Source organism: Haemaphysalis longicornis, unplaced genomic scaffold (assembly GCF_048455015.1).
Source record: "Haemaphysalis longicornis isolate Haplotype H1 unplaced genomic scaffold, Haemaphysalis longicornis Haplotype H1 scaffold_4, whole genome shotgun sequence".
NCBI classification, from domain to species: Eukaryota; Metazoa; Arthropoda; class Arachnida; order Ixodida; family Ixodidae; genus Haemaphysalis; species Haemaphysalis longicornis.
In genome coordinates, this window is record NW_027526361.1 from 110,698,269 (window position 1) to 110,725,820 (window position 27,552).

The 27,552-nt window shown below is 46.2% G+C and overlaps 1 protein-coding gene across 1 annotated transcript; it reads right to left on the minus strand.

Annotated features, from left to right (window-relative positions):
- Positions 1–6,318: 6,318 nt before the first annotated feature.
- LOC144179262 (trans-1,2-dihydrobenzene-1,2-diol dehydrogenase-like) lies at positions 6,319–25,934 on the minus strand. Its single transcript, XM_077707551.1, has 7 exons — positions 25,652–25,934; positions 22,249–22,360; positions 19,849–20,012; positions 16,155–16,407; positions 13,540–13,664; positions 12,315–12,465; positions 6,319–6,426 (listed from the first exon to the last, which is right to left on the minus strand). The coding sequence occupies exons 1-7, from the start codon at positions 25,745–25,747 to the stop codon at positions 6,332–6,334; spliced, it is 996 nt and encodes a 331-aa protein (XP_077563677.1). The 5' UTR covers positions 25,748–25,934; the 3' UTR covers positions 6,319–6,331.
- Between the last annotated feature and the right edge of the window lie 1,618 nt (positions 25,935–27,552).

The window sequence follows — 27,552 nt, forward strand, 5'->3', positions numbered from 1 at the left end:
GTGATGGCGGTTTGCCTTCAAACTCAAAGGCTCGAACAGTTGCCAGCAGCCGCATGTCACCTGAACGCCAGCCTGCTACCAAGGCGAGGGTGCCGCGTGAAGAGTTTTTCACGGCCCAGTGTGGGGCCGCTCCACCGGCAGTCGTTAAAAAAAGCGAACTTCCCTCACCCACTGCGAGCACTCCCTTTAAAAAAACTCCGGCTTCAGTGGCCCGACGTAGCCGGAACCCCAGGCGCGCCAACGGAATCAATTCCGTTAGCAGGCCGAGCGACAAAGCAGGCAAATCTTCGACGCCGCCTACGGCGACATCAAAAGCTCCGTCGTCATTTGTGAGTGGGGCCCCTTCCAGAATGGAGGTAGCAGGGGATCCTCACAAGCACTCCGACGTTTTGGACGCCAAAGGGGAGCATAAGAAGGAGCGGCCAGTTTCAGATTCGCCAGCCAAAGTCAGAAAAACCGAGGACGCGGGATCGAGAGGCGGGAAAAGGAGCCGCCAATCTACAGCCGCGTCGACACCTAATGACTGCGTTACAGGTACTGCTTCTGCTGCTTCTGCAGCACTCGCGGCTTCAGCCACAAGTCAACCGAAAGCGAGCAAGCAAGCAAGGAGAACCGAGAAGACGAAAGCCCCTAGTGAGAAGAGTGAGGTCGGCGGTGGCATAGGCAGAGACCGTTCCTAAAATCGAAGTACTCACAGGAATCCTAGCCGACAGTCCAGGGAGAAGCCAGTCGCATGTTTCGATGAACTCTTGGTGATGATTTTACGTGCCGCTAACACTTTTTGTATGCATTAGGTTTTTAGTGTCGGAGAATAAAATATATATCCTATAGTTTGCATGACGCTATCGTTTTGTTACACGTTTTTTTTTTCAGGTCACCAAATCTGGAATTCTTTATTTGAGGCAAATGGAACGCGCGAATTAAAAAAGGAGATATAGACATTTCATGAAAAATAAAAATAAAAATTGAGATACGTTCTACGACAAAGTTGGCTGGAGTTTTCTTTCCCCTAAAGAAAGTCCCAACGTCTACATCAAACGCTCTCCATTTGCATACAGCCACAGTGATGTCCATTTTGTGATTGCGGTTACTAAGATTTACTCGCTTTCACAGAGTACATGCCTTAACAGAAACGGTTCTTTTAAGAAGACAACATGAATACAACAAATAAGGTCTGTAAGAAAGTGTCGCTGGCCATTTTGTGATGCAGCGGTAACATTTAGTAGGCTTGATGGTAGGTGAAAATTTATTTACTGCATTAGAAGGCTATAACCATTAGATATAAAGACTTGCCCCAAAACACCAACTCTGTACGATCAGGTAGGTGAAAAGAAAATGCAAGCCGCTGCTGCTCCTTCGTTCTTCGTTGCTTCCAGAAGTTGATGCCTACTCACGTTGGCGGTGAAAATTGTCGCTCGTGTGTAGCCCATGGCCCCTCATGCCGGTTGCCCTGCGCTTGCTACGAATGTGACGCCTCTACGACACCCTTGACCCGGTGCCTCACTTTGTGGACCTGTCGTCTCAACCCCTTTCCTCAACTTCACCATCACGCTGTGGGAAGGGGGGGGGGGAGCAGAGACGAGCTGGGTTGCTCGCAACCTGGGCTTCAAGTCTCTTCGGGACTTCCTCCGGGAAACTAGTGCGAACCTGTATCTTTAGCACTCTATAAACTAAGCCAAAGGCATGCTATCGTAATTAAAAACAAACTGCTGCTGCTTGACCGAGACGCCACCGTCGCAGCCAGCCTGCGGCCGGCGGCCACTACGCCTTCCTAATCCAACCCAAGAACAGATTAAAATATTCCGTTGTGAAAAACGCTTGTTCACTGAAAATGCTCAATCTCGCACTTCAGTTGTTGGGTTAAAAAATGAATGCAATAATATTGATTCCTCTAAGTTATTTCGGCCTCGCGGACAGAACGTTACGCAAGGTAAGTGTTTATTTAGTCGTTATCTTGTGATACGTCAAGCACTAACGTGATTTGTTCTATATTTGTTCCCCCACTAGAAGCAGTATACGTTTGTGTAACGTAAACTGTCCACACCGCGTCCTTTTCAGCTAGTGGAAAAAGAAGTATATCACTTTAGAATAGGTGCTTCCGGAAAAAATTAGCAGAATAGGTCTGTATTAGTGGACACGTTTTTATCCCATGGGAATAATGTCTTCGGCTCTATTTTTGCTATTTCTCAGCTGGCTGCCCTCATTAGGAGTGTGTACCATAAGTGACGTCATCGTTTTTGAGTTGCCAGTAGCTTTTCAAAAGCTTTTATGCATGCACGCCAGCCGTCATATTATTTTCAAGGTAACAGCACACTGCCACTCCACAATCACAAAAATTGCGAAATCGAAGTCATTTCGCTGTCATTTCGCTGTTTCACTGTCCCGAATTTGAAGGAGCGTATGTTATGCACAATTTCACAGAATTTGCCAAGTGTGGTGCGCCTTCTTGCGCTGTGTAATGTGTCATCTTCTTTTGGTCCTGTACTTCTGGCGCAATTTTCTTTCCATCATGCCACTTAAATGCAGTGCGTCCAATGCCGTAATTCAGGGTTTGTTTAAAGTATCATTGCCAGCGTATGTTACACCATCCACATAGAAACATGTTTACGTTACTGTTCTTGATTGATTGATTGTAGGGCTCAACGCGCCAACGCAACGTAGGCGATGAGGCGTGCCGTAGTGGTGGGCTCCGGATTTATTTTGATCACCTGGGGATCTTTAACGTCCGCAGAAATGTCGTGTACACGGGCGTTTTTGCTTTTCGCCTCCATCAAAAGAGCGGCCGCCGCGGCTGGGAATCGAACCCGCGACGTAGTGCTCAGCAGCGCAACGCCTGAGCCACTGGGCCACCGCGACAGGTACGTTACTGTTCTCTCTAGACATTTACGTTTTGCCCCTTACCATTCCGAAAGCAAAAAAAAAAAAAAACGATTGGTCGCTATCTCGCCCTGCGCAAGTGGATGTTTAGCAAAGCTGTTATAAAACGCTACAAATGGCGAAGGAGGATGGCATGAATGGTATGTCGTCGTCTCGGCGGGCTTGTCGCTTGCGCTCAGCTTGTGTCACTAGATTAGCGTACTGAGTATCGGCACACTTTTCTCCTATTGTTCCTTGGCGCCGCCGTGGTCACTGCTCAGTACGCATTACGTGACATTTGTTGACACTACGTCCGTTCATGGGCGGCGCCGCCATTTTGTTGTTTACTTGTTTAATCAATCAACTCTGGTAGGGTTAGCTTGTCCTCCCTGCTCTGCGGCTGCGCGCGACCGACGTCATTCTGAATGCGAGTCAACATTACCGTTTTGCTGCATCTTCGGGAGTGTTGTTAACGAATGACCCGGTCGAAGTTAACGGCGAAGCCGTAGATTCGGCAATCCCGCAGCACTCATCAAGGCCAAAATGACCACCGTTGCTGATTTTTGTGTATCAGTGGCGGTACACTAATACCTTATCTACAGACACTACGCTCGGCTTCTCCGGCGGCAAATGCTGGGCCCTGCCTAGCCTAACTCATGAAATTATACAGTCGTGCATCAAAGGCTTGCACTCACTCCTCAGTTTCAGCAATGGATACCCCATTCACGCTGAGTAATCTTCAAACAGCCCTCGCTAGCTTACGGAAACGGTGTGCAGCTGGCCCTGACGGAATCACGAACCAAATGCTGCGTAACTTGACATTGGAGTTCCAGCATAGTCTCCTGGGTTTTTAACCATATTTGGACGACAGGCGACTTTTTTCGTCATGGAAGCTTGCCTGGGTGGTACCGGTTCCTAAACCTGACAAGGATACAACAGATATCTCATTATACTAGCCGGTATCGCCTACTTCTTGTGTCTCAAAGCTCATGAAAAAGCTAGTCAGTGCCAGACTTATGTGGCGGCTAGAGCACCGGAAAAAGCTTCCCGCCTGCATACCTGGCTTCCGCCAGCGGCTGAGCGCCCAAGATAGTGTTGTGGCTTTGGTCAGCCACTTAGAACATAATAGAACATATGGCTTGCCCACTGTTGCCCTGTTTCTTCGTGTGGCTAAGGCATACGGCTGTGTTTTGCAAAGTGCCATTTTGAGTCATCTGCAAGAAACGGAGGTGAAAGGACACCTACTCCGCTTCATTGGCCGTCCGCTTCATGCAGGTGCGGATAGAGAATGGTTTGAGTTCAAAAAGGACAGTGTTCTGTCACCCATTCTCTTCAATGTAGCTATGGCTGCCCTGCCTTCTCCACTGAAGAATCATCGGTCAAAAGCTCGCATGTCAATATATGCGGACGGCATCTGCATGTGGCTCAGCGGATACCAGCCAAAGCGATTGCGTGTAGTAGTACAACATGCTGTTTCATCTGTTCAAGCCTACCTTTCAACAGTAGGTCTAACACTATCAGCGAAGAAATCGTTCTTTGTTCTATTCCCTGGCGTGCGACGCAGGTCTGCACGTCTAAGGATAGAACTGAATGACATCCCTATCTACCAAGCTACTCATTTCTAGTAATCATTCTTGTCCATAGTTTGAATTGGTGAAAGGCTGTAGACAATATGGCTTCCTCTGTGGCACCCAGATTTAATGTACTGCGGAGAATTTCCGGTGTGACGTGGGGACATCACCCAGCCTCTATGGTTAAGTTGCACGAAGCCTTGATCTTGAACTGTATTCTATATCAGCTGCCTCTCATATCGCCTTCAGAAACACACAATCCGAGCGGTTGGAAACCTTACACAAGAAAGGCCTTAGGCTGTCTGTTGGCGTTCCTCAAGCAGCTGGAAACAACAAGATCCTCCATGAGGCGGAGTCAACATCTCGCCATCTTCAGGCTTCTCAACGTTTGCTTGTGTAAGAGTTGCGCCTCGGAATAACAAGTTCTGGATAAGCATTACTCCGCATCTACGATTAAGGGTAGAGTCTCGTGCCCATGCAAACCTGAATATTCTTGGAGTGTTGTGTCCCAAATGGCCTAAAAAAATAGCTACTTTGGACCCGCCTTGGCCAAACGAAAGTGTGTACTACACATTGACCATCCCTCGTATGCGCTCGAAGCGTTGTATACCTATTGCTAAAGCACGATCACTGGTGGCTGGTGCTGGAGCATTTCGAGCGGGAGTACGCGGCTCTCTGCAGATATACACTGATGGATCGATTGACACAAAAAGTGGGGTCTGCGCGGCGGCTTTTTTCATACCCAGTTTGAATATTTCGCGGGTTGCAATGGTGACGTCTTTGGTTTCATCTACAGGAAGTGAGTGTGTTGCCATAGAAGCTGCGTAGCGCCAACTGTCATCGTTTGAAGTGCAGAAAGTCACAATATTCAGCGGTTCGAAGGCTGCCCTTCACCTGTTCGGGGTATGCCTTTGGAAAGAAACGTGTCAGCGATCCCTAGTTTTACTAAAGCGGCTCAAGCATGAAGGCTTCACCGTGTAATTCCAATGGATCCAGTCGCTTGTCGGTGTTGCAGGAAACGAACGGGCTGACAGCCTAGCCAAGGACGCCTTATCATCTGCCAGGACGGTGCAAGAGTGGTGTGATTTCCAACGTATACAGAAAGAGACCGTTCGCGAGTACTTTCGGCAGCTGTGGCAAGCAACCAGCCAGTCGTGACGAAAGGCCTGAAGAGAACCGAAGCGTGTCTGCTCCACCGAGTAAGAACAGACTCAGCCCGTACACCAGCTTGGCTACATAAAATCAACATTGTTTCATCCCCTTTGTGCCACTGGTGTAGTGTGACTGGTGACATTGATCACTACACCACCTTCGCAGGGTGAATTGGCCCACATTTTTTCACAAAATTAGTGCGTTAGTTGCTTGAAATCACTGGTCTTTGAATTACGCTGTTTACAGTTAATAGGCGGACCTCTCTTTATAAAGAAGTCAAGAGCTCTATAGTGACCAAAGATTGTAATTTTTCGCGAAGTGAAAAGTAATAAATGTGTTTTTACTTAGATCGCGGTAAGCCTAGGGTTTGGTCTCTCTATTACACCACCTAATGTATCTAACGATTGAAAACATCAGTCTGCGTTCGGCCTGAAATATGCCCTTCATAATAACTACAGATTGACGCAGGTGGTGTTAGTCAGAGACCATAAAAATGGTAGTGTGGTACATATCACCCACAACTGCCCCTTGCTTCAAAAAAGTGATTGTGGACCTGTTCTGGAACTCTGCGATCGGCTACGCACTGCTTATACCAGTCATCCTCTTGAAAAAACGACCTCAGTATCCTGCATGCGTTTTTCGCTGCCAGACGGGTAGCGTATTTTAATGCGTAGTTTAAATATGGCTGCTCGCTCAATTGGAGCCTCGCAAAGGCTTGCAATGCCTAAAAATGGCGATGTGAGAATTGCGAGCTATTTATTGACGCCAATTTCCTGGAGAATTTTATCTAGAACAGATGCAATGAGCACCGAATCCTTGTGGGACATCAGGGGGCTTTCAGTGAGACCTGTAAAAACAAGGAGTAAGGGTTAAAAATAAAAAAAAGAAAGCTGTGGAGAGGAGAGTGCGAAAAGTAAATATGGTAAAGCTCTAGGGTGGTAAGCGGACTGTGTACGTAACGACAGCCCCAGCTGCAAATGAGCTTGCTGGCCGTACAGACCTTAGTCTGCGTGTCTTCAAAGAAGATATTTCTTTTAAAGAAGCTATATTTGTGTGCGAAAACTACTGGGTTTCGTTGCCTCTAATGAGGGGTTTAATTTTCGATTTAGAGCACATACAAAATTCAATGTTGGTAACACAAGCTGCCCGTCCCACTTCTAATCGATACAAATCGTTTCAACGCTGACCCGGAAATGATTTATTTAGGCGCCAACTCTTTGAAAGCTGTAATTGTCCGATGCTTCACAAGTGTTGAGACACCCCTGAGCATCTAAATAGCACCCCGGCTTAATGTTGCACTAATTTGAAACAACATCAGAGACAATCACAGACGTTGTAGATATTGTTTTTCTGTAAAATGTATCTAGTGAACACGCTAGTTGCCAAAGTTACAAAAAATTACAAATATTCCGTACGTAAATGTGCCGAGTGGTTCCCAAAATGGCTGAGAAATCTTTTATGACATATATTAGGAGCGTTTTGTATTCTACAGGGCACCATTTGAGCATTTCCATCTAGCAAAACTTCCTTCTGATGAAACCTGTTATAAAAGACAACATTCAATTATCATATAAGCCCTTGTTTGTCATTTCGGCTGTTCCATTAACCGCTGGTCTTTGTTATATTTCTGGTAGGTACTGAGAATTCCAAGCATCTAAAAGCCCCGTTGGTTTCCCATCCCTCCCCCAAAGAAACGCGGTAATGTGGAGCACTCTCTTTTTCTTTACTTCAAACAAGCACCGCTGTCATAAACATAATAAAAACCAACAAAACAAAACAATTGCACTAATACATAAAATCACAGTTCCACTCTGCTGGTTGCTAAAATATTTTCATTTTTGTTAACTTTTTCACTTGTGACAACCAGTCTGGAACACACTGGCGTATCTTTTGCACTTCAAGAAAAGAAAATGTGTCCTCTCTAGAATACTCATTTATTTTTAGGCCACATCTATTCGCAACAGAAGCACCTAGAGACGCCCGCTCTGCTAAATATCGGTCAAGATTATGAAGCCGGAAATTTATTCACAGGGTTGAGAAAATGCAGGATATCTGGAACGTGGTTGAGCGAACCCAAGACGCGGTGACTATTTTGGCATGTCGCGCGTGTGAACTACGTTGCGGTGACTGACAATAAAATTTTGCCAATGCATAGAATGGGGAACGCCTCAAATGAAAATATTCTTCAAATATCCGAGACACATTATAAAGGTAATTTTAATGCTTAGCATTTGTTTCCGAGTACCCTCCGCCTCCCCGCAAGAACCGTGTAACGCACTGCATATCCACAAAAATGCAGATTTGGCGGAAGTAATACCTTTTATCGTTATAATAGCGCATGTGGAGGTAATTGGTTCAACGCAAGTTTGAAAAACCATGAAAATAAGAAAGATAGAAATAAATAGCGAAAATGGCAGACAGTGTGACGCCCTTCATTTTCACAAAAATGCAGATTTCGCACAAGTAATGGCCTTAATACTAATAAGAGCATAAAAGAAGATAACTGGTCAGACAGAATTTAAGAAAACCAAGAAATAAGATTCATAGAAAAAAGCGAAAATGGCGAACCGTGTAGCGCCCTTAAATTACACAAAAATGCAGATTTGGTGAAAGTAACACCTGTAATCGTTATACTAGCGTAGATGGAGGAAATTGGAGGGACAGAATTTAGAAAAACAAAAAATATCGCTGTAGGGAACTCCCACTTTATACAAGCGGCATAACGATTCTACGCATTGTCAGAAAATCCTGTAAATTGTTGCAGATTTCTTTTATGCCGCGGTACGCGGTGCTCTACAGATGAACAGGTTTTGAATACTCCGCCCTGTATAGCGCGCCCTCATAAAATATTTTTGTCTTCCGCCTCTATACGAGCAATTCCTTCCACTGGCTGCATCAAAACAGCGTCCTGCGTCTCTGAAGAGCAAATCCATTGCCAGAAGTGGCTGGACATCCCGCATGGCACCTTCATGAGGGACGTGTAAAGTTTCTGTGCTGTGTCAACATAAAGTGGTGTGTCATACATTCATTAATCACCCTGTTGATGTCCATTGCAATACAAGGCCCCTCCCAGTATAAAAGGCTTCAGCAGAAAGCTACACCTGAGTTGCCAAAAGCTGCCCTGATGGGGGAAGAGTGCGTTCGTCCAGACAGCCCACATAGTGTGGTTGCACTTATCTAGTTTAGACTCCCTAGATCCCGACGTCACTATTAAAAGAGTGCACAAAGAAAGTGCTCGTGATTGCAAAAGAATAAGCACTGTTATCTCAAGAGCTCTGGAACAAATGTCAAAGACAATCGATAAGTGTTCTTTTTACGGTGGAGTAGTGCACGAGAACTGCTAGGTCTTGTCATGGCGGGTACAACGCGTTCAAACATTTACAACCACTTTATAGTGTTACTAAGCCATAGCTGTTTCAGCCCCCAGCTCGAGAACTACGCTTACAGTACCGACCACCAGCACGTCGTTCTTCTTGGCCCTACTTAGGCGCAACTATTGTATCCGACTGGATTCCTAAAAAACAGTTATGATCGATCACCGCCAATCAGCTATTTGCCTCGTTTGCGTAGCAGTGGATTAAAATACCAAAAATTTGTGGTGTCGCAACATCGGGCTTGGTCACAAAATATCTCCCCCTCCCCTTCTGTATGCGTTGGGCTAGGAGGCAACGGAGTGAAACTCGGCCAGCACGCGTAGGAAACCACCGCGCAACGCTAGCCGCTGCGCGCAGCTGACGGTAGCGTACGAGCACAAAAAAATTGGCCGCGTATCTGCTCCTTTCGTTGCAAATCTCGTCGAAAGACGATAGTCTTTATCAACTTTTGTCAAGTAAATGCCTCCCTTCGCTTTCCCACTCACCTCTCATGTTGTTCCTCTTGCGTCGCGCTCCTCCCAAGGTAAAGACGCCAAAGGTTTGCTTAAACCATTTTAAAGTTCCCGCGTTTCACTGCTCCAAACCGGGTGTCCCGATGCCAACGCTGCCGTACGGCGAAGACGCGCGTGAATCGAGGCGCCTACTTCAACGTTTAAAGAACCGCGTTTCTCTACTTCGCGTGCGTTGCAAGTAGAGCGTGGAATCTATCTAGAGGAACCTTTCGTAACTGTTGCCGGTTGATTTCTGAAAATGCCGCCAGAAGCTATAGTGGGGCGTGCGACAGCAGGCGACGGCGGATGGATTTTTTTTTCTGCAGTTGATGAAGTATCTAATCTCGCACAAATCAAACATGTACGATTTTTTTTATAAAGGAACGCTGCAAATATCACTTCTGTATTGCTTTGTTCTCTTATATTTGCGTAATATCTTGTTGTTCTTCACCAACATTGACAAGTATGAACATTACACTGGACTTATACGGGCACATTTAGCTGTGACTATATAAGACTATTGCGCAGGCCTTGTTTTAGTTTGGCCGGGTGGCTGAATCGGGTCACAGACAGACGGACAGACAGACATACAGACAGACCAAAATTTCAGGGTTTAAGTAGCCCAAGAAAGACTTTCGTCTTTAAAAGGAGTACATTATCGCTATGCAAAGAGGCAACAATGAATCGAAGTGACGCCGTGACCGATAGGTGGTCGGTGCCACTACGTGGCACCCTGAGGGCGGGAGTCAAGGAGCTTTTCCAGAATAACGTGGGGCTGGGAGAAGAATATGAGAACAGAAGATGACCAAGACGGATTGGTGCTTGAAATACTTTAAAAAGACGGGGAAAGGGGTTCTTGCGTGTGCGCTTTGCATCAAGAGGGCGGTCTCACAGAGTGTTGCAACCAGTGTGCAGTTTTATGGCGAAAGCCATATTGGCCTAGTCTAGCGAGTCTAGCCGTACGAGAAAGTTTGACCTTGAAGTCATCTCACGTGACTCTCCGCCACCGCTGCACCGACTGCTGCCAATAGAACGGGACAATAATAACCATATGTGGCTCACCAACCGTTTCAAAGGCAGACGACCCCGCCCCCACTGCCGCCTCGCAGTTTCGCGCTATAGCTTGGCCAGAGCTTCAGTACAGCCGTTGTTCGATGGTAGGAGGGAGCGAGGACACTGGCACATCGGTGCCAGAGTTATCTACGCGGTCTTAGTCATGAAAGCGGCAAGCTGCGTAGGACCATCCTTTAGAAGTCGGTTGGCTTGCTAATGAGTTAGAGCGAAACGTGAAATGCGCTCGCGAAGCGGCAGGCCACACGAAGTAAAAAACGGGAACTTTGGCGAGCGAAGCGTGTGGAGAAAGATGCAGAAAGATGACAGCGACGTGCTTTAGAGGCGTCAACGGTGCCTCGCCTTCCATGACAGCTTCGGAAACTTACGAAATGATGGTAATGAGTGCTTGTAGTGCGCAACGTTCGACTATTTACATCGTTCCGTCGGCAAACTGTGCTTGGGCTGCTTTTGTTTGCATAACCGAGCCTGGCCGAGCTAAGCCACAGCCATTTTTTTTTGCAGAGAGCTTTGGAACCAGTGGAAATAACGCATTTAAAGTGCGCCCTCAATCTTCCTCTAAACATTTCTCTGCTACTGCCGTATATAATTTTCTCCGCTGCTAAGCTCTTGAGGCATTTATGGGAATGGGGCGTTCTGCGTAGGTAAAAATGTGCATCGATATTCCGTACCAAATACCGCCTCCCTTGCGCAGCGCCACGTTTGTTCCCATTACTTGTGTTCACCCAAGGGCGCAAACCCTTCGGGTCATTTAGGGCATATCATTGCAAGTTTCAGGAATGGCGAATTAAACTTTCGCGCCGATTTCTTGCTATGTACAACGACACAAAATCGGCTGAGGGACCAGGCAAAAATTTCCGAATTCAAATGTTGGCCCGCCATAACAGAAGGGATTTGCCATTACCGCGCAACTACGGTTAATTTTCGCTTTCGTGTACAGAGAGGGGTCGCTGAGCAGGGCCTGACCTTTTCTGTGTTGCAAATGCGCTTCTACTATCGCAAACTAAAGCGCAGGCCACAGTTACGATGGTTCGCAGTTGACTTGTTGGCCACTTTCTTGAGTTGATGATGACCACAATGACAACGATTATCGTTCCGCTTTTGTCCATGTGTAGCTGGAGACGACCATGGCCGTTTTCACGGTAACTGTTAAGCTTTAAGGTGTATTTCCGACGCCGAGAAACACCGCGCGGTAACTGAATGACGGTTCCAAGACGGGAGGAGATAGCGGCCATTACCACCTCCCAGAGTCTTGCAAACTAACATTACCGAGCATACAGAAGCCACCGGAGCCCCTTTACTTGAGGCCAAGCCCGAAGGTATCCCCATACAATTCCGTCTTCCCCCTCTCACACCGGATGTGACTCTTCATATGCCCTCACATCATAACGAGGGTATGATAAATATTTTCCAATGTACCGCTTCGACATGGAGGGCAAAGTTCTTCAACAGTATTGTGGTTTTTTGGCTAATGACCGTCTGTTCATTGATAGTGATAGCCGAGGCGAATACTGTGGTTAACATTGAGATGTTTAGGCAATTCACTGCAACGAGGAAAACAAAGATGGCCATGACGATGACTACCAATCATCCACTGGAACTACAACATCTATGCTCATTCAGGGAGGTATAAAAAGCTGGGCTATAAGGTACGAGTCCGTCCCACTGAAAGCACGCAATGAAAGGAAGTATAGAACAGGTTTCTCATCTTCAGTCATGTTTTAGTATCCTTAGTCTAACGTGCCGTGTGAAGAATGGGAAAAGGGGGCTTTTAATTGTAAAAAGACAAAAAGATTTACCTTGAAGCAGGCAACGCCTGACTTCTTCTATCTCGTAGCGAAGTCCGGAGCTGAACTTGTAGTAGACGGATGCAGACAGAGGCGGAAACGGCATCTCCAGCCTTCCAGACGGTGTGTCAATACCAACGGGCGATGCGCTCGGTGGATGCAGCTTTGCGACCATGCAAACGAAACAAGAGTGATTTGACAGCTCTTCCTTTCAGTGAACCAGTTCTTAGTTCTTAATCTGGTAATCTTCTTTTAATAAAAAACGCATACTTGTATTGATGGTATAGATTCATACCTCACGGATGTAATAGTCATTTGGATTAAGATAACGATTTTCATCGGTCATGGCCTCGGTAGGTCACAAGTTTTTATGTCTAAAAATACCGTTTTTTCCATCTCCTTGCTAAGTTACTATCACTAACGTTCTCTCTGTTTGCGAATGTTAGTAGTCACAAATGAGTAGTTTTGTTATATTATTACCTAATATTAAATATCCTGTGATTTTATGAAAGCGCAAATAGGATGGATGCTGCCTGTCATTAATATATTTTATTGTAAGATGAAATTCTCCAGCTCCTATTTCAAGAAGAACATGCGGCACTTTTCATCGCCGCGATAAACTAAAGGCAACTAAATAAATTCGTTATTTCGGAACGCGTCCCTATTTCGTTCTCCACAAGAATTGCGAGTGGAGGCTCTACAGAGAGCTATTGGAATATAAGAATACTACAATGATCGGTGAGAGTAACGAGAGAAACGGTAACCGGGATGGCAAGGTTCATAGATTGTCGGTGGTGTAGTCAAGCAGGCGGCAGGGGCTCTAGACGACGGAAAAAAGGATGTTTAGCACGTTGATGCCACCTGGGCGGTGATTCCACAGGGGTGCTTAATCCTGGTATAATATGCCTCCCCCTTGTGGCCTCTATGCTAGCTACAAATTTATATAACAGGATATTATTGGGCTGCGCCTCCACCGGAAGAACCTTTGCCAAAGCCACCTGCAGATCCAGTGACTTGTGCCCAGTAGGGCAAAGCCTTAGCAATTTAGTTACATACGTGGCTAGACGTGCTCTGCTTGAAACTCTTAAAAGCCTGGAAGTGAGCTGAACCAGACCACCCTGCCCTGCTTTCTCCTGAACTGTCAGCCGCTAAACAAATAAAGCATCAGTTTGAGCTTCATCCTAGTGCTTCCGCCAATCCCAATAGCACGTGCATTAGACAGAGACAATAGGCTTACCGTTATAATGCCACTTGTTCCGGCTATTTCCACGCTGGATGGCATGTCAAAAACAGATGACATAGCAAATGTGGCTAGCCGGCCCCCGCTAAAGCACATGGTTCCAGCCACAGTCGTTTCCACGCCTAGAGAAACAAAATTACACAATATTACGGCTTTGGTGCAACATTGTGGTGCACCTGCTGGGTAAAATAGAAGATAAACATCTTCCTGTAAAAATCAGACGAGGTCATTGCCCATTGTATTCGCGGCGCGGAAGCAAGAAGACGCAATATATTTACGCAATTTACCTTGTGAAATAAGGCTAGGCGAAGAACGTAGCGTACAGTAGACGGAATGCTCGGCTTGGTCTAAAAGCCAGCCCATGAGAAATACGATCTTGGGTGGCATCTTTCTTACCGCCTTCGATTCTACCAGCCACCCCGAGAGAAGAGAAACAGAGGAACTCTTTATCAGAAAACAGGGTGTGTAGCTCGCCTACACAATCACCTTCATGCTACTCTGTTGGGAGAGGCAAAAAAGATAGGGCCAAGAGAGAGGACAACAGAAATATATTTAAGCCGGAGGAAATCTAACATGGCTATATTAAACATTTTGTTCTAACAGCGGAGATCTAATTTGGCTATATTAAGCATTTTGTTCTAACAGCGGAGCTGTTTAGGCGCTCCCAATGTCCCGCGATGATGCCCGTCACGCCGGGCGAAGGTACTCCGCTGGGGCATCAGATGACACCACAGCCCTGACGGCCCTTCGTGCGTGACCTCGGTAGGTGGCGCAAGTCCACCTTCCTATTTATGAACCTCTAAGCTACCATACCTTCGTAGGCGAGCTTCTGGGGTCTTAATATTACGTACCACGTGAGCGCCTGGAAAAAGCCACCGATGCGCCATCTGGAGGCCTGGCGCCTTTTGTCGAAGCGCGCATGCGCCCCTTCTGTACTCGCATGCAAGCAGACTTTTTCGCTTCCTGCAGCGGTGCAGAGCGACGCCTTTGTAATACTCCTTTCATCCTGATTGCACATTTGCGGCGTAATGTGAAGGTTGCGCCGGTTTTGGCTCAAATGCTCCTCGCGTCCTGACAAATACTTATGCGGAATGTTTTGTTTGGTATTTTTCTGTTTTGTGCTTTACCGTTTATACAAGATGAAACTAGGGGCTTCCGAATGGCGTCCTCGAGTGAACCGTGTATGAAGCACAATCCCACGGTGCCGTGCTATCGACATCAAAACGCCAGCGAGAGGAATCACGAACATCTTCTCTTCTTGTGCAGTTTTTATTTGACCACTGAACTTACCTTTCAGCTCGCTTTCGCGGCCGATAAACAAGCGATTTGCAGTTTCATAACCACAATTGTCTCGTTTTTAGCTGTCTTTCTTTTCTTAAAAATGATAGAAGACATGCTCATATAAATTGTGGGTTCATTCTGCTGGTCGGCATTCGTCGAGATGGCACCTCGGGTTCCCATAGAAACACGTAAGATTATGCGCAACCTTTTAGAAAGAATTCGTATAGGTCATGAGGTGCTGTTAGCCCAGGAGTTTATGCCTACAGAGATGAAGGCCTGCTTGCAGATGCCTCGCGGAGCGGAAGGACAAGTTGCACAACAGAAGAAGAGGACATATGAAGATTGTTGGGGCAGTGCTTGAAGACACGTTCCCTAGTGCCAAAGTATTTGATTGATTGATTGATTGATTGATTGATTGATTGATTGATTGATTGATTGATTGATTGATTGATTGATTGATTGATTGATTGATTGATAGGTTTAACGCGCCGACGCTACAGAGGCGATGAGGCGCGCGGTAGTGAGTGATTGTAGGGTTTAACGCGCCAACTCAACGCCATGTGATGAGTCGCGCCGTGGTAGAGGGCTCCGGATTCATTTTTACCACCTGGGGACCTTTAACGTGCGGCGAAAGCTCGTACACACGGGCGTTTTTGCTTTTCGCCTCCCTCAGAGAGCGGCCGCCGCAATCATGCAGGAATCGAGCCTGCGACCTCGTGCTCATCAGCGCAACGCTTTAGCCACTGAGCCACCGCGGCGGGTGGCGTACCGTAGCGGAGGGCTGCGGACTAATTTTGACCCCCTGGGGATCTTTAACATGCGCTCAAACCAGGAACACACGGGCGCTTTCGCTTTTCACCTCGATTATGCTAAAGACTTTCGAGAGGCCCCTAAGCTCAACGTCTCCGCAAAAACCGTGTTCGGAACTGTGTGGCGGTGCAGAAGCCCCATCTCACAGACAAACAACGGCACGCAAGGTTAGACTTCGCCTCAGCTGCTGAGCAGTGGTCCGCGCAAGACTGGGGTGAGGTCATCGTTAACGATGAGTCAACCTGCAGCACCCTCTGGGATCAGCAGCGATGTGTCAGGTGGCCTGTGAATTGCAGGTACGAAAGCCTAATTTCACCGCTACAACGCAGAATGCGCTTCGGTGAATCATTGTTTTACCCCAGTTGTAGCAGTAACGCTTACTCTACTTATATTACCACCTATACCTGGCGTAATGTTGGCATCTTGCGTTACGTTTTATTTGAGGGAAAGCGTGTGCGTTAAGTCACGTAAGTAAACCCCCTTTACTTAGACTTCGGGAAAGTCAGACAGTGGGAACCAACCTTCATCGTTGAAGTCGGCGCTAGCGGTTATTTTCGTGGGAACCTCAGTGCCGAACACTTCCAGGATTGCGTTAGCGCAGTATGTGCCCATTGTTAACACCGCGGATCCGCCGAGATCCTTGCGGAAAACCCTTTCCAGTCCTTGCATCGGGTACCCAATGGTCACGTGCACATAACGAGGATTGCCGATTTCACCAGCGGCAAGGGCTTCTCGCATCCGCTTGAAGACAGGAACAAAGCGGGTCCAGAGGGCCTGAAAAAAGAGTAAACAGTCTTCGAGGTGGTAATTACATAACACCAAGTTTACTATGTCCACCGAAGCCAGCCTTCTAGCTACCGTTTTGGTTTATTTAACCGGAGAAAGGGCGTTACTACTTCACTATTCAGAGAGTTGGACGCGGCGTATTTAGGTTGTATACATTCAATGTTTTTACTGAATGATTGATGCATAAACATCTTGGCTACCGTTCTGGTTTATGTAACCGGAAACGGGCGGTACTGATTGATTCGATTGATTGTAGGGTTTAACGCGCCGACACAAGCAGGCGATGAGGCCCGCCGTAGTGGAGGGCTCCGGATTAATTTTGACCACCTGGGGATCTTTACCGTGCGCCAAAATCTCGTACACACGGGCGTTTTTGCTTTTAGCCTCCATCGGAAAAGCGGCAGCCTCGGCCGGGAATCGAACCCGCGACCTCGAGCTCAGCAGCACAACGCCTTAGCCATTGCGCCACCGCGGCGGGTAAAAGGGCGTTACTACTTTACTATATGGAGAGTTGGTCGCAGCGTATTTCGGTGGCATACGTTCAATGTTTTTGCGGAATGATTGGTGGATAGACAGTTTGGCTACCGTTTTTAACCCGAAAAAGGGCGTTACTACTTTACTATTTGGAGAGTTGGACGCGGCATATTTCGGTTCTATACGTTCAATGTGTTTGCTAAATGATTGACGGATAAACACTTTGATCACTGCCCGTGCTTCTTTCAACCCAGCTTGGCACTGTTTCGGCATTTCTGCCCTTGCACCTGTATTATCGACATACTACTATTTTGACATGCCATTTCTTATTTCAGTCAAGACAAAGCTGTCAGAAATGATCCTTATGGGAGCAGGGGGCCATGAAACACATTCCTTGTATAGCCACAGAAAGAAAACCTTAATATCGGGGGAAAGAGCTACAAGAAGACAGGTTGAAATGATAGAAATACAACTGGGCAGAAATTCCCTCGTAACTATTAAAAGATCGAATAGCAATAAATTTGTGCGGAGTGCGAATAGTTTTGCTTTTATGCTTTATATCAAGGACACTAGATTGGTCATTTTTTTGTTTTAGCTCGCTATCCATATTTAAGCTTAACGGAGTTCAAAATTGTGAAAACCAGTAGGGAAATGTACAAGAACAGAAGATATCCACGTGACCGTTCCATAGGGCATGCGGAGCATACATTTATTTTGTTATCTAAGCATTCTCACAGCCACTGATCGGCTGCCCCATTTCAAGTAAAGCCAATCTGCACGGTATGACTAATACGCTTTTATTTCCACGAGTTCCGATTCCCACGGAGACGCCTTTGAACGCCGCTATCGGGGATGCACGTTCGACTAGAAACAGTCAACCATACCGAACTTCGAACTTACCAAAACGAGCAATAATCATTGCCCCGTGTCTTGTGAACAACGCGGCAACAAAAATGAGGCTTTTGAACACGGGTGTTGGCGACGAAAGCGACGAACACAGTTATTGTGGACGGGGCCGGAGACAACGTGACCGTGAGGTTAACAGGCCCGCTTGTACACGGAGTGCCCATAACAGTCTCGAATTCTCCGCAGTTCTATCGCTCCCTTTGACCTACTTAAACGTAGGTGTACTCGTTTTATTTAGTTTACTCAAGAAATAATTATGTAGTTTGATTTCAACGAACACTGCTAACGTCTGTTCCTTACTGGTGCTTGACTCCGAATGTGCGCATGTTCCCTTCACGCTGAATATGTTAATCCTGTATGATACGTTTTCGGTAAGGGTAGTACGAATGGGCATGGACATAGAAGTGTTGTGGACGATGGGAGTGTTATATTAGTTTCGAGCGACTTTTACAGAACAGCGCCATAAGAAAAGGCTATAGACTCTTGCGTGGGTCCGCCTGTATGCTTCTCAATAAAACAACAACTTTTTAAAAATAAGCAACAAATTCTAAGAGGTACTCAAGAAAGTACGTTGATACATGACCAAATAGCTTTTATTTTCAGCCTGCCTTTTGATTCCTGGAAAAAATCCAAAAACATGTGAAATGAGAGAGGTTTTTTTTTATCTTGTGGCGGGCCAAACTAAACGGCGATAGTTCCTGCGAGGATAGCGTGCCAAAAACTTAACACGCTTTTGCGACAGAAACTTGTAAATTATATGCGGCTGTCTTATTCCACGAAACGTGTAAACCTATCTCCTAGTAGGTCAGGAAGCAAATATTTTACATTGATATTTTGTGATTCTGACATCTCTTCATGTGTTTTATCGAAATTTGTAACGCAATGATTCACTCGGCTCTCTCTCAGTTCTTGAGTATGACAGACAACCGCAGCGACTCGGTTTTATGCATTCTTGATCAGACAAAAAGGAAAATAGTCATAGCAGGCTTCGTGTCCTGAACAAATAATCTTCACAAAGAACATTTGGCAGTGAGGCCGCAAGGGGAAACAAGAGGCTCTTAATTTTCGCAAAGTCCTTTCTTGCCACCTGCCGCTGTTTCTTATTCAATTGGGCACCACAGGAAAGGTTCTTTTGGAAAATTGTTATTACCGTACATACCCGATTCTAACGCGCCCCCGATTCTAACGCGCACCCGATTTTCGAGTAAAAAAAACCGAAAAACCTTGCACCTCCGATGGTAACGCGCACGGAACTTTGTGAGCAAGAAAAACGAATGCGAGAGAAACGGGCGATTTATTTCCAGAAGTAATCTCACTCCTCGTCGCTCTCCGAGAGCTCCTTGTCGCCTTCCGGTGACCGCGACATCTCGTCCTCTGTACCGTAGAGCACGCTCGCTATGCCACACTTCTGAACGAACGTTCAACCATGGTCGATTGGATTGTGGCCGGCGCCTCGCACGCCCATCCCGCGAGCTTCTCCAGAGGAGCACGCTTCAGCGAACCGCTCGTTGTGAACGCGTGGGAGCCGCTCGTAAGCCGTGGAAGCGGCGCACCTTCGTTGCCGCTGCTCGCATCGCTGTTATCAAGCGCGCAAGTTGAATAATTTGACCATTTGTGTGAACGCCGATAGACGTCTAGGCGCCTAGATCCGAAAAATTGCTGCTAAAAGCTTTGGCGCCATCTTGAGATGGTGATAGCGATGGGTAGGACGAAATTTCAGCTGTTCCGGCAGTTTCGATTTCGTATCCGATTCTAACGCGCATCCGATTTTTCGGCCTGTTTTTCCGGGAAAAAAGTGAGCGTTAGAATCGGGTAAGTTCGGTAGGCTATCCTCGAATTGTACGTAACAAAACAGCATGAGACTTACTCAGTTTAATGTAACCACAACAAAGCAAAAATTACTCTAGCTTCCCTAACGCTAGCGACCATGCTTTGTTGGGCATAAAAAACGAGGTTTACGCACTATTTTGTTTAATGGGTAGATGGAAATCAGAATTATGCTAGGCGCTTTTATGCATAAAATAGGCAAGAGAGTGCTGTTTTTTTAACCTCCATGAGGAACAGCTTCCTCTCTTGAGCCTTTCTGCAGACTTGCTCGGTGTCCTGACAGCTGCTCGTGAGTGGTTTCTCACAAAGCACGTGCTTTCCATGTTCCAAGAGCATGCTCACGGTAGCATAGTGGTCAGGGTGCAGGTTTCCAACGTAGGCGACATCTGTAGAATTGTAAGCAGCGTCGATTACTGAATAACACGGTCAGCATTAGAACATTTCACGAAAAACAGCAAAACACCAATGCACAGTGGCATCCGTCACGACCCGTCGTCTCCTCATAACTCCCGTGCATGACCTCGTGGAAGGTACACCTGAATCGGAAAACAGGAATTACATGGCCAGGTCAGTCAGACTGCGGAGCCTATAATCACGGGCACCGGCAGTGTATACTGGTGCGCCATGTTTTCGCTTGCTCCTTTCATCTTTCTACGTAATGCAATCAGGCTGCTACACTCTAAAGTGTACCCGTAGGGCGCCATTAGCAGAGGACATTAGATTAAGCAATCTAAAGTCCTGAGTAGTGTTCGAATTCGACGAATGATGAGGCCGAGCATTAAATTTTAGTGGGAAAGGGTATACGCGCTTCGACATTGTGCAATGTACAACGCTTTGCGTGCCTTTAGCGTTGTCACTGCGCAGATATTTCTTAGTCAAATCGTGTGTTGGGCTTCGTCGTTCGTTGAATTTGCACATTAGTCCACTCCGATTGGTCATTCTGAACCATTTTTGTGAAGATGCCGTTAACTGTAGGGCCAACGCTCTGTCAGGCGCTCAGGTCTTCGTCTTTTACACTTTGAGCTGTGCGAATATCCATTATGAAAACAGATTTTTAAATTCTAAGTTCGCGTCAATAACTTTCTCTCTATTTGCTATTTTGTGCAGAAGTGAACGACAGCCACCAAGCGTGCCCCACCTCGTGTGCAATTGTTAGAGTTCTTGGGCTGGAGAGTATCAAGAATTCGCCGGCTGCGCTCAACGCATATCCACTTATATCACGTTAGCATCTCTCTGTGTGCAGACAAGTCGCCGTCATGGCATGAAAGCGCCGATGCTGGGTCTCGGGTCGCTACTGAAGTCAGCCATTACACACGATAATATGATGTCCCCTTTCAAACGTCCGAAAGGCGAAGACCTGTGTCATCTCCACTGCTCCAACCGCAGGGACTTTACGCGTCGTCTGAAGAGGAGTGCTCCTCTCCCTTAAACCAGAGTTGAGAGAAGTTGTTTGGCATTGAAATGTTTCTCGAGAAGCTCGATTCCCTCCGAAATTCTTTGCAAGAAAGAGGTGCTAACCCAAGCCAAGTTCCAATAGCGCCTAGGATTGCCGATGCTGCTTTTTGCCATGGCAATTGTGGATCGCACCACTGTGGCAAATTGAATGCGGAACACATACGCTGATGAAGAGTCGCCCGAACGCAACAAGAACGGGACACCCCTATGGAGCACAGCGCAACGACCGGGGGAATTTTGGAAATTCAAAATCGCCATTTCGAGAAAAACGTGATTAACCAACCATTCGAGGCCTCGTGTAGCCCATTACGCAGAGTGGGTTTTCTCAAAAGTCCGCTCGATTAATCATTTAGAGTGTAATTCTAGTACCAAAGCGAGCGTTTTCCCGCTATGGTGTGCGTAAGTGAAGTAGTACCTGCCTCATTTTGTTCTTAACGTTTCAGTTGCATTAGTCAAACTTATGTGCTGTTTGCATGACACAAAGGTCTTGAATCAGGCTCTAAGGCATCAGAACGTGAATTTGATGTGCCGGAAATTCGGATCCACCCACTCAGTAATGGCATGATTTTGAGTACACAGGGCTCTATCGACTGACCCAACGTGTAAGCTAACTTCGCGTTGCCTATGCTGTTGTGAATACACGAGGACATAAAGATGTATTACTCTACTCCCAACTGAATATTGTTCTAACCTATGTTCCAACCTGTCTGCTCGCACCATCTGGTTTATACGTCTGTGGGTGTATTGCTTTAACCGAGTACAGTTTTGAAGAATTCGTAGTATCTTCCCATTCTAAGCAAATGACGGCTTGAAAATATAGGGTAATCGCGTGGAGCCATTTTGGTGACCGACAAGGTTAATCTACGTTGGCCTTTTCAACATGGTTCAAGTATCTTAAAGAACATATATTAGCTTCTAAAATAGGCTACCAAAAAGTTCCAGAAGTTTGCAAAGTACCACAACAATTGGTGTTCTTGAACGCAACTGCCCTTGAATTCCATTCGTGAGATGATGCTTTCGTTTAGCCCTAACCACGAACCTTTGTTACAGACCAAATACCGGTGGTGGTCATTGTGCGATTTGTTTTCAACTTTGAGGCTTCAAACTTGTTTCACTCGCTTGAATCCAGTCACGAAACAAAGAATTGAGATAATAAACACAAGTTACCGACGTCGTCATCTCGGGCGAGCTCCTCATAGTCCGAATAAACTTTGGCAATTCCGTGGAGCTCTCCAAACCGCTGTGCGTTCTCGAAGTTTCTTCCAGCCACTGCAACGACCTAAATTTCAATACGGAGAACAAGTTAATTTCATACAAGTACGTGCATTACCAATTTATACAGCAATCAACAGGGAAGTTCAACTTCGAAGCATAAAACAACACCGTGAGTCGGCCTAGTTGGAATCTATACATGGCTTTACCGATGCGCAAACAAACGAGGACGAAGAAGGAACCAACACGGACAAGCGCACTCTAACAACTGAATTTTTATTGAAGAAAACGAAAGACCTATATACCCACAAACCTGCGCACCATCATCCCAAAAATAGTTTTCACATCACGCATAGCACACGCATCAATCACATGTCGAAATCAGACACTACAAGAAAGCATCTCTATTTCTTTGTCCAATAAGGCCACAGAAGGGTGACTAACACTCTTGGTTTTATGCTTTGATATGTGAAATGCTTCAACAATCTCTCTGGAAGTTTGATTGTGATGAGTAAACAATTCAGTTGTTAGAGTTGTTAAAAATTCAGTTGTTATAGTGCGCTTGTCCGTGTTGGTTCTTTCTTCGTCCTCGTTTGTATGCGCATCGGTAAAGCCATGGATAAAACAACACTTAGACCCAAAACTGGCTACAAATACAATTTCTGGTGGCGGGAGAAAGGGTGGAGGCGTCATACCTTCGACTAGCTATGCAATCATTCCATTTACCAATGAACATTCCAGTATTCCTAAGTACACTGTGTCCGTTAATTAGTTATTTGAATAGCCTGCACGTTAAATAATGGCGTATAAAAAGCGATGCCTTTTAAACTAGTCGCACTGCATTCTGCTCAGTGTGGCTTATAATAACACAATTATTTACTCACACCAGGCATAATCATGGAGTACCGGGAGAAAAAGGAGTTAGATTGGCACTACACGATTGCTTTGGGAGAGGAGTACAAAGTTCGACTACAAGCTATAAAACCTTCTGAAAAAGGCTTGGGGAACAGGGTGATAGGAGTTAATAGAGATCATCTGAGCTTCGGGAGATTTCCGTGCGACGTTATTGAGCGAGTTCCGAAACTAATCCCCGCGTGGTGGAGAGCGCATTCAACGTAAACATTAAGGAGTGAAAGTAGGCAAATAACTAAAAAGTGAGGAAGCCGTTCAGTATCTATAACAATATTACATAAAACTGAAAGGAATTATATAATGATCTTCGCCAAAGCATGAGAACTGGATTCTTGTTGAACAGGTCTGGTGGTTGTGGTGGTTGTTTGGGGTGCGCCCTCGGGTACTAAGCCGGTGTCACAATAAATGGAAGCCACAGGAGTAACGCCTGCTTCCAGTAGTGAATATACGGACAGATGATTCGATTTTCCCTGTGCGATTCCAAACAAAATCTCAGGTGGCACAAAGAGCCATTCCGAGAATGATGACAGCGGTAAAACTTCGAACGAGAACGAGAGGTTAACCATTCAGGAAATAAAGCGCGAAAGCGCGTACACGTTTCAGCTAGCGCAATAAGTTATATTTCCTGTGTACATGCCATACGTTGGCGTTTGCGAAACCTCATACGATATCTGTTCTCCACGAGTAAAACAATGCTGACTTAGGGACTAATTGAGAAGTAGGGACCGACACAATATTTGGAACAGCGATTGAAAAACTATCAGTGCGTGAAAATATATTTAGGCTGACAGGGACTGTATCCGCAGTGTAATCTTCTGTAAATGGCTTTTTGTTGCAGTGCGCACGAGCGGCAAAAATGAACATGACAGTTTTTTATCCGATACAAGTTGTATATATGTATCTTTTTAATCCTGGATGAACAATTTTCTTGCATATTGGCACACTGAAACGCAGATTTCTTGTACCATTTCTACTCATTTGACAGCGAGAAGCATGGAACACCCCTGCAATCATGAGCAAAAGATTAGACATTGTAAAGTACCGTCGTTTTAAAATGGGCGCTTACAATAGTTTGAAAGTAACGGTCGGGACAATCGTCGAGCAAGCACTTGCAAGTGAAAAAGTGTGCAGCACACAGTTGCCACTGGAGTTAATTGCACGAGCAGCCCTTCCCATAAGCAATTAATTAGATCGACATTACTGTGCATCAAACAATCGCAGTTGAGGTCAGAGAGTGCCGGATCACTTTTTCCTAGTAAACGAGTGAGCTGGGTGCGGCCTAAGGCCAGACCGAACAAGTGAGGATATATGTATGGCTATGTTTGAGCAGAATGGACATACTATGTGTGCACATGTGAAAGTAAATGACTGAAGGCAGCGAAGGATATTTTTATACCACTGAAGGGTGGCAGATTTTCCCCCTGAACTTTTGATAACGGTAATAATGTCGTGGTTCAGTACAGAAACTCGCAACATGTTGTTGCCTTTGAATCCTTCTTTGTGTGAACGATCGTGGTCTGACTCATGACATTCGTAACTGTTGGTAGCTCGGGCAGGGCATTGACACTTAGGCAAGGTGAATGTTACGAACAGAAGGAGAGATGATCATGGTATATTTTTAATGGTATAGAAGAGGGCGCTGATTACAGAAAAAATTCAAGAAAGCTTGCAAAAGACTTGAATGGCGAAGCTGTTACAAGTAAGCCTTGCCTGACGCACAGTTACGGTTTAGTATCATTGTTTCTTTGCATTGTTTCAGTGCTAGTAATCGTCATCATATGCATTGAAGACGCTGTCATCTTGTTCGCGTCGAGTGGTGGATGCACAGTCATCGTCAGCATTGTGGACTTCCACCAGCTCAAGTGGCGAAGCTTGCACTAAGTGGCGGAAATGTTGAACCATAGCGAAGCTGCAGGATACCTTTAAACATGACCACTGAAGGACACATCACCACGTATTTTTATTTGTTTATTTTGAAATTGCTTATTTACATGTTACGTCATTGCTTTATATCATCGTGTCCATCGGGTTCCTCATGGCAAGCATTACATGCGCGGTTGCACTTGACGACCGCGCTGGAGTTCTTTTTGTTTTTGTTTTTTTGCTAAAGCCACTGCGCAAACCGGAACTCAGCGGTCACCGCGAGGCTCGTGCTCACGACTGGTAAGAATTCTCTCGCTCCTCGCGGTTTTTGCCAGACTTGTTTTTGCTAAAGCCAGTGCGCTTTCCGGGAACGCTCGGCGCGTACCACGCGCTCACGACCCCTCCGCATTTTCTTGGTATTTGTTAGTGCAACGACGAAATTACTGCTTGTGCAACAGCTATGCTGTTAAAATGACATAGAAAGTACTATAGAAAACTACCACGATTAAGGAAATGGCCTTGCTGCTTGGACGCCAAACATCAGAGCAGCGTGCCTATCATATGCAGGGTATGCAATACATACCTGGTGCTCCTCGGAAGACATACTTCTTATGCAGACGACGAAATCATTACTAATGCGTCCGGCGCCTACTACGCCCCATCTTGTAGGAACAGGCATAACGTATGGCGAATCTTGCTTTCGAAGTTTACACCGAAGAGCCGCGACAGGAGAATTTTGCAGTCGTTTAGCATTCGTTTGTGGAAACTCGGGATAACGTTGTGGCCACTGAAACACAAGCGCTGACTTCAGCAGCGTCTAGACAACGCCGTCACTCTTCCTGCCGACGCGCACATTTGAGTTATCTGTTCGTGTTGCTGCGGCTGTAGGCTAAAGATATAGGAGCTTTTTCTCACCCCACCAAGTGCCTGATAAGCGGAACTTGATCCATCGCACAGAAGCCATTCCACTCTTCTTATCGGGACAACCCAAATGGTTGTTAGCGTACTTCTTTTGACTTGCGAGTGCACGTGTATCTTCGTGATAAGATAATACCAACTATGGCTTTTTCAGGGCTGTATACCCTAGATAAATTTGGTTTGAACCTAACGAATGTGCGCTTTACGCGGCGACGCTGCACCTGGCCATGATGACTTCTGCGGTGGACCACAAAATATTTTATGCCACCCGAAGACCCTTAACGGGTGGCGAAATCTAGAAACAGCGATGTTATTGTTTATGCCTCCATCACAGGATCGTGCTACGTCGCCTGGATCGAACCCGGTTGCTCCTTCAGCAGCACAATACCTCAGCCAGTGAGCTTTCACAGCCAGTATAAGCACTGTGGCGGTTATGTAGTTTAATGCGGAGGCATTAAATTTCTCATTGAGCGAAATCGCCCGTGTTGTCGTCGCAGTTGGCGTGGGTGTCTGTAACAGCGAAGCGGCTGTCATTCCCCATTTCTTTGAGAGCCTACATATATGGTTTCCATTGTACGTTCTGACACCTGGTAGTAGCGAAAAATAGCCGTACCCGCATAAGCCGTATGAGAAGCAAGGGAGGGGGTAAACGCAGTCAAGCGAGCTCACCGGCAGGCAGCGATACACGCCGTGGTCCTAAACTCACCTAGTACAAAGGCGGCAGGAAGGGGCAGCGGCGCTAATCGTACGAGGCAAGTGGGAGTTATTCGAAGTCATGTTTGGTGTAACAGAAATGAACCATTCCAAAGCGTTAAGGTGGAAGGGAATTGGAGAGCAAAGCGTCTCAATCGTCAGAAGGACTAAGCCCTTCGACAACGCGCCGCGGTAACAAAGCGTGTTGACCGTTTAACTGGACATTAACTCTTTCACATGCTTACCCAAACAGCATTGCTTCAGTTTCTTGGGAGTTTGTTTTCTGAAACAACGAAAACATTGAGAAACATTCTAATGTGTGCTACATTTTATCGATCAAAAGATGATTCAGAATTTTATGCACTGGCTTTGCTGCTGTGGTTCTACGATCGTGGGAAAATATGGCAGGCACAATAGAATGACAGCGTATGCTCACAGTTGCCATGAGTGAGCTACCAGAGAAGGCGCACGGAGCACACAACAAAATTTTCTCTCTCTGAAATTTAAGGGACGTATTGGCACAGCAGTTCTTCACCTAAATTATCCAAGCTAAAACTGCTGTCCGAAGGGAGGGCTCACGTTGTTCGTAGGGGACCAGAAAGAGTATAAAGCAGTGAATTAAAATCCAGAGTGAATATATTTCCTTGAAAAAATCTGAACCAGGACTGGCGGCATTTATAACCTTTATGCTTAAAATACAGGCTCGTTTCATCGGGTTGTGCCAACTTTTTATCAACGAGGTTTTTTACACCTGCGAATCTTCAAAGTTCAGGCATGTAAGCTCAGGCGTTAAACTGGATCCGCTTCTCTGAGGGCAGTGCGGGTGATAGCCCTCGAACCCGGGTACGTTGTGTACCGCAGCGGACAATGCGC

Coding starts and splice junctions, on each gene's coding strand:
- LOC144179262 (XM_077707551.1), bottom strand. CDS start 25,747: ATGCCTGTTCCTACAAGATGGGGCGTAGTAGGCGCCGGACGCATTAGT. Junction 20,013..22,248: donor CGCCCGAGATGACGACGTCG/GTAACTTGTGTT, acceptor ACAATTCTACAG/ATGTCGCCTACGTTGGAAAC. Junction 16,408..19,848: donor GGAAGCTGTTCCTCATGGAG/GTTAAAAAAACA, acceptor CTCTTTTTTCAG/GCCCTCTGGACCCGCTTTGT.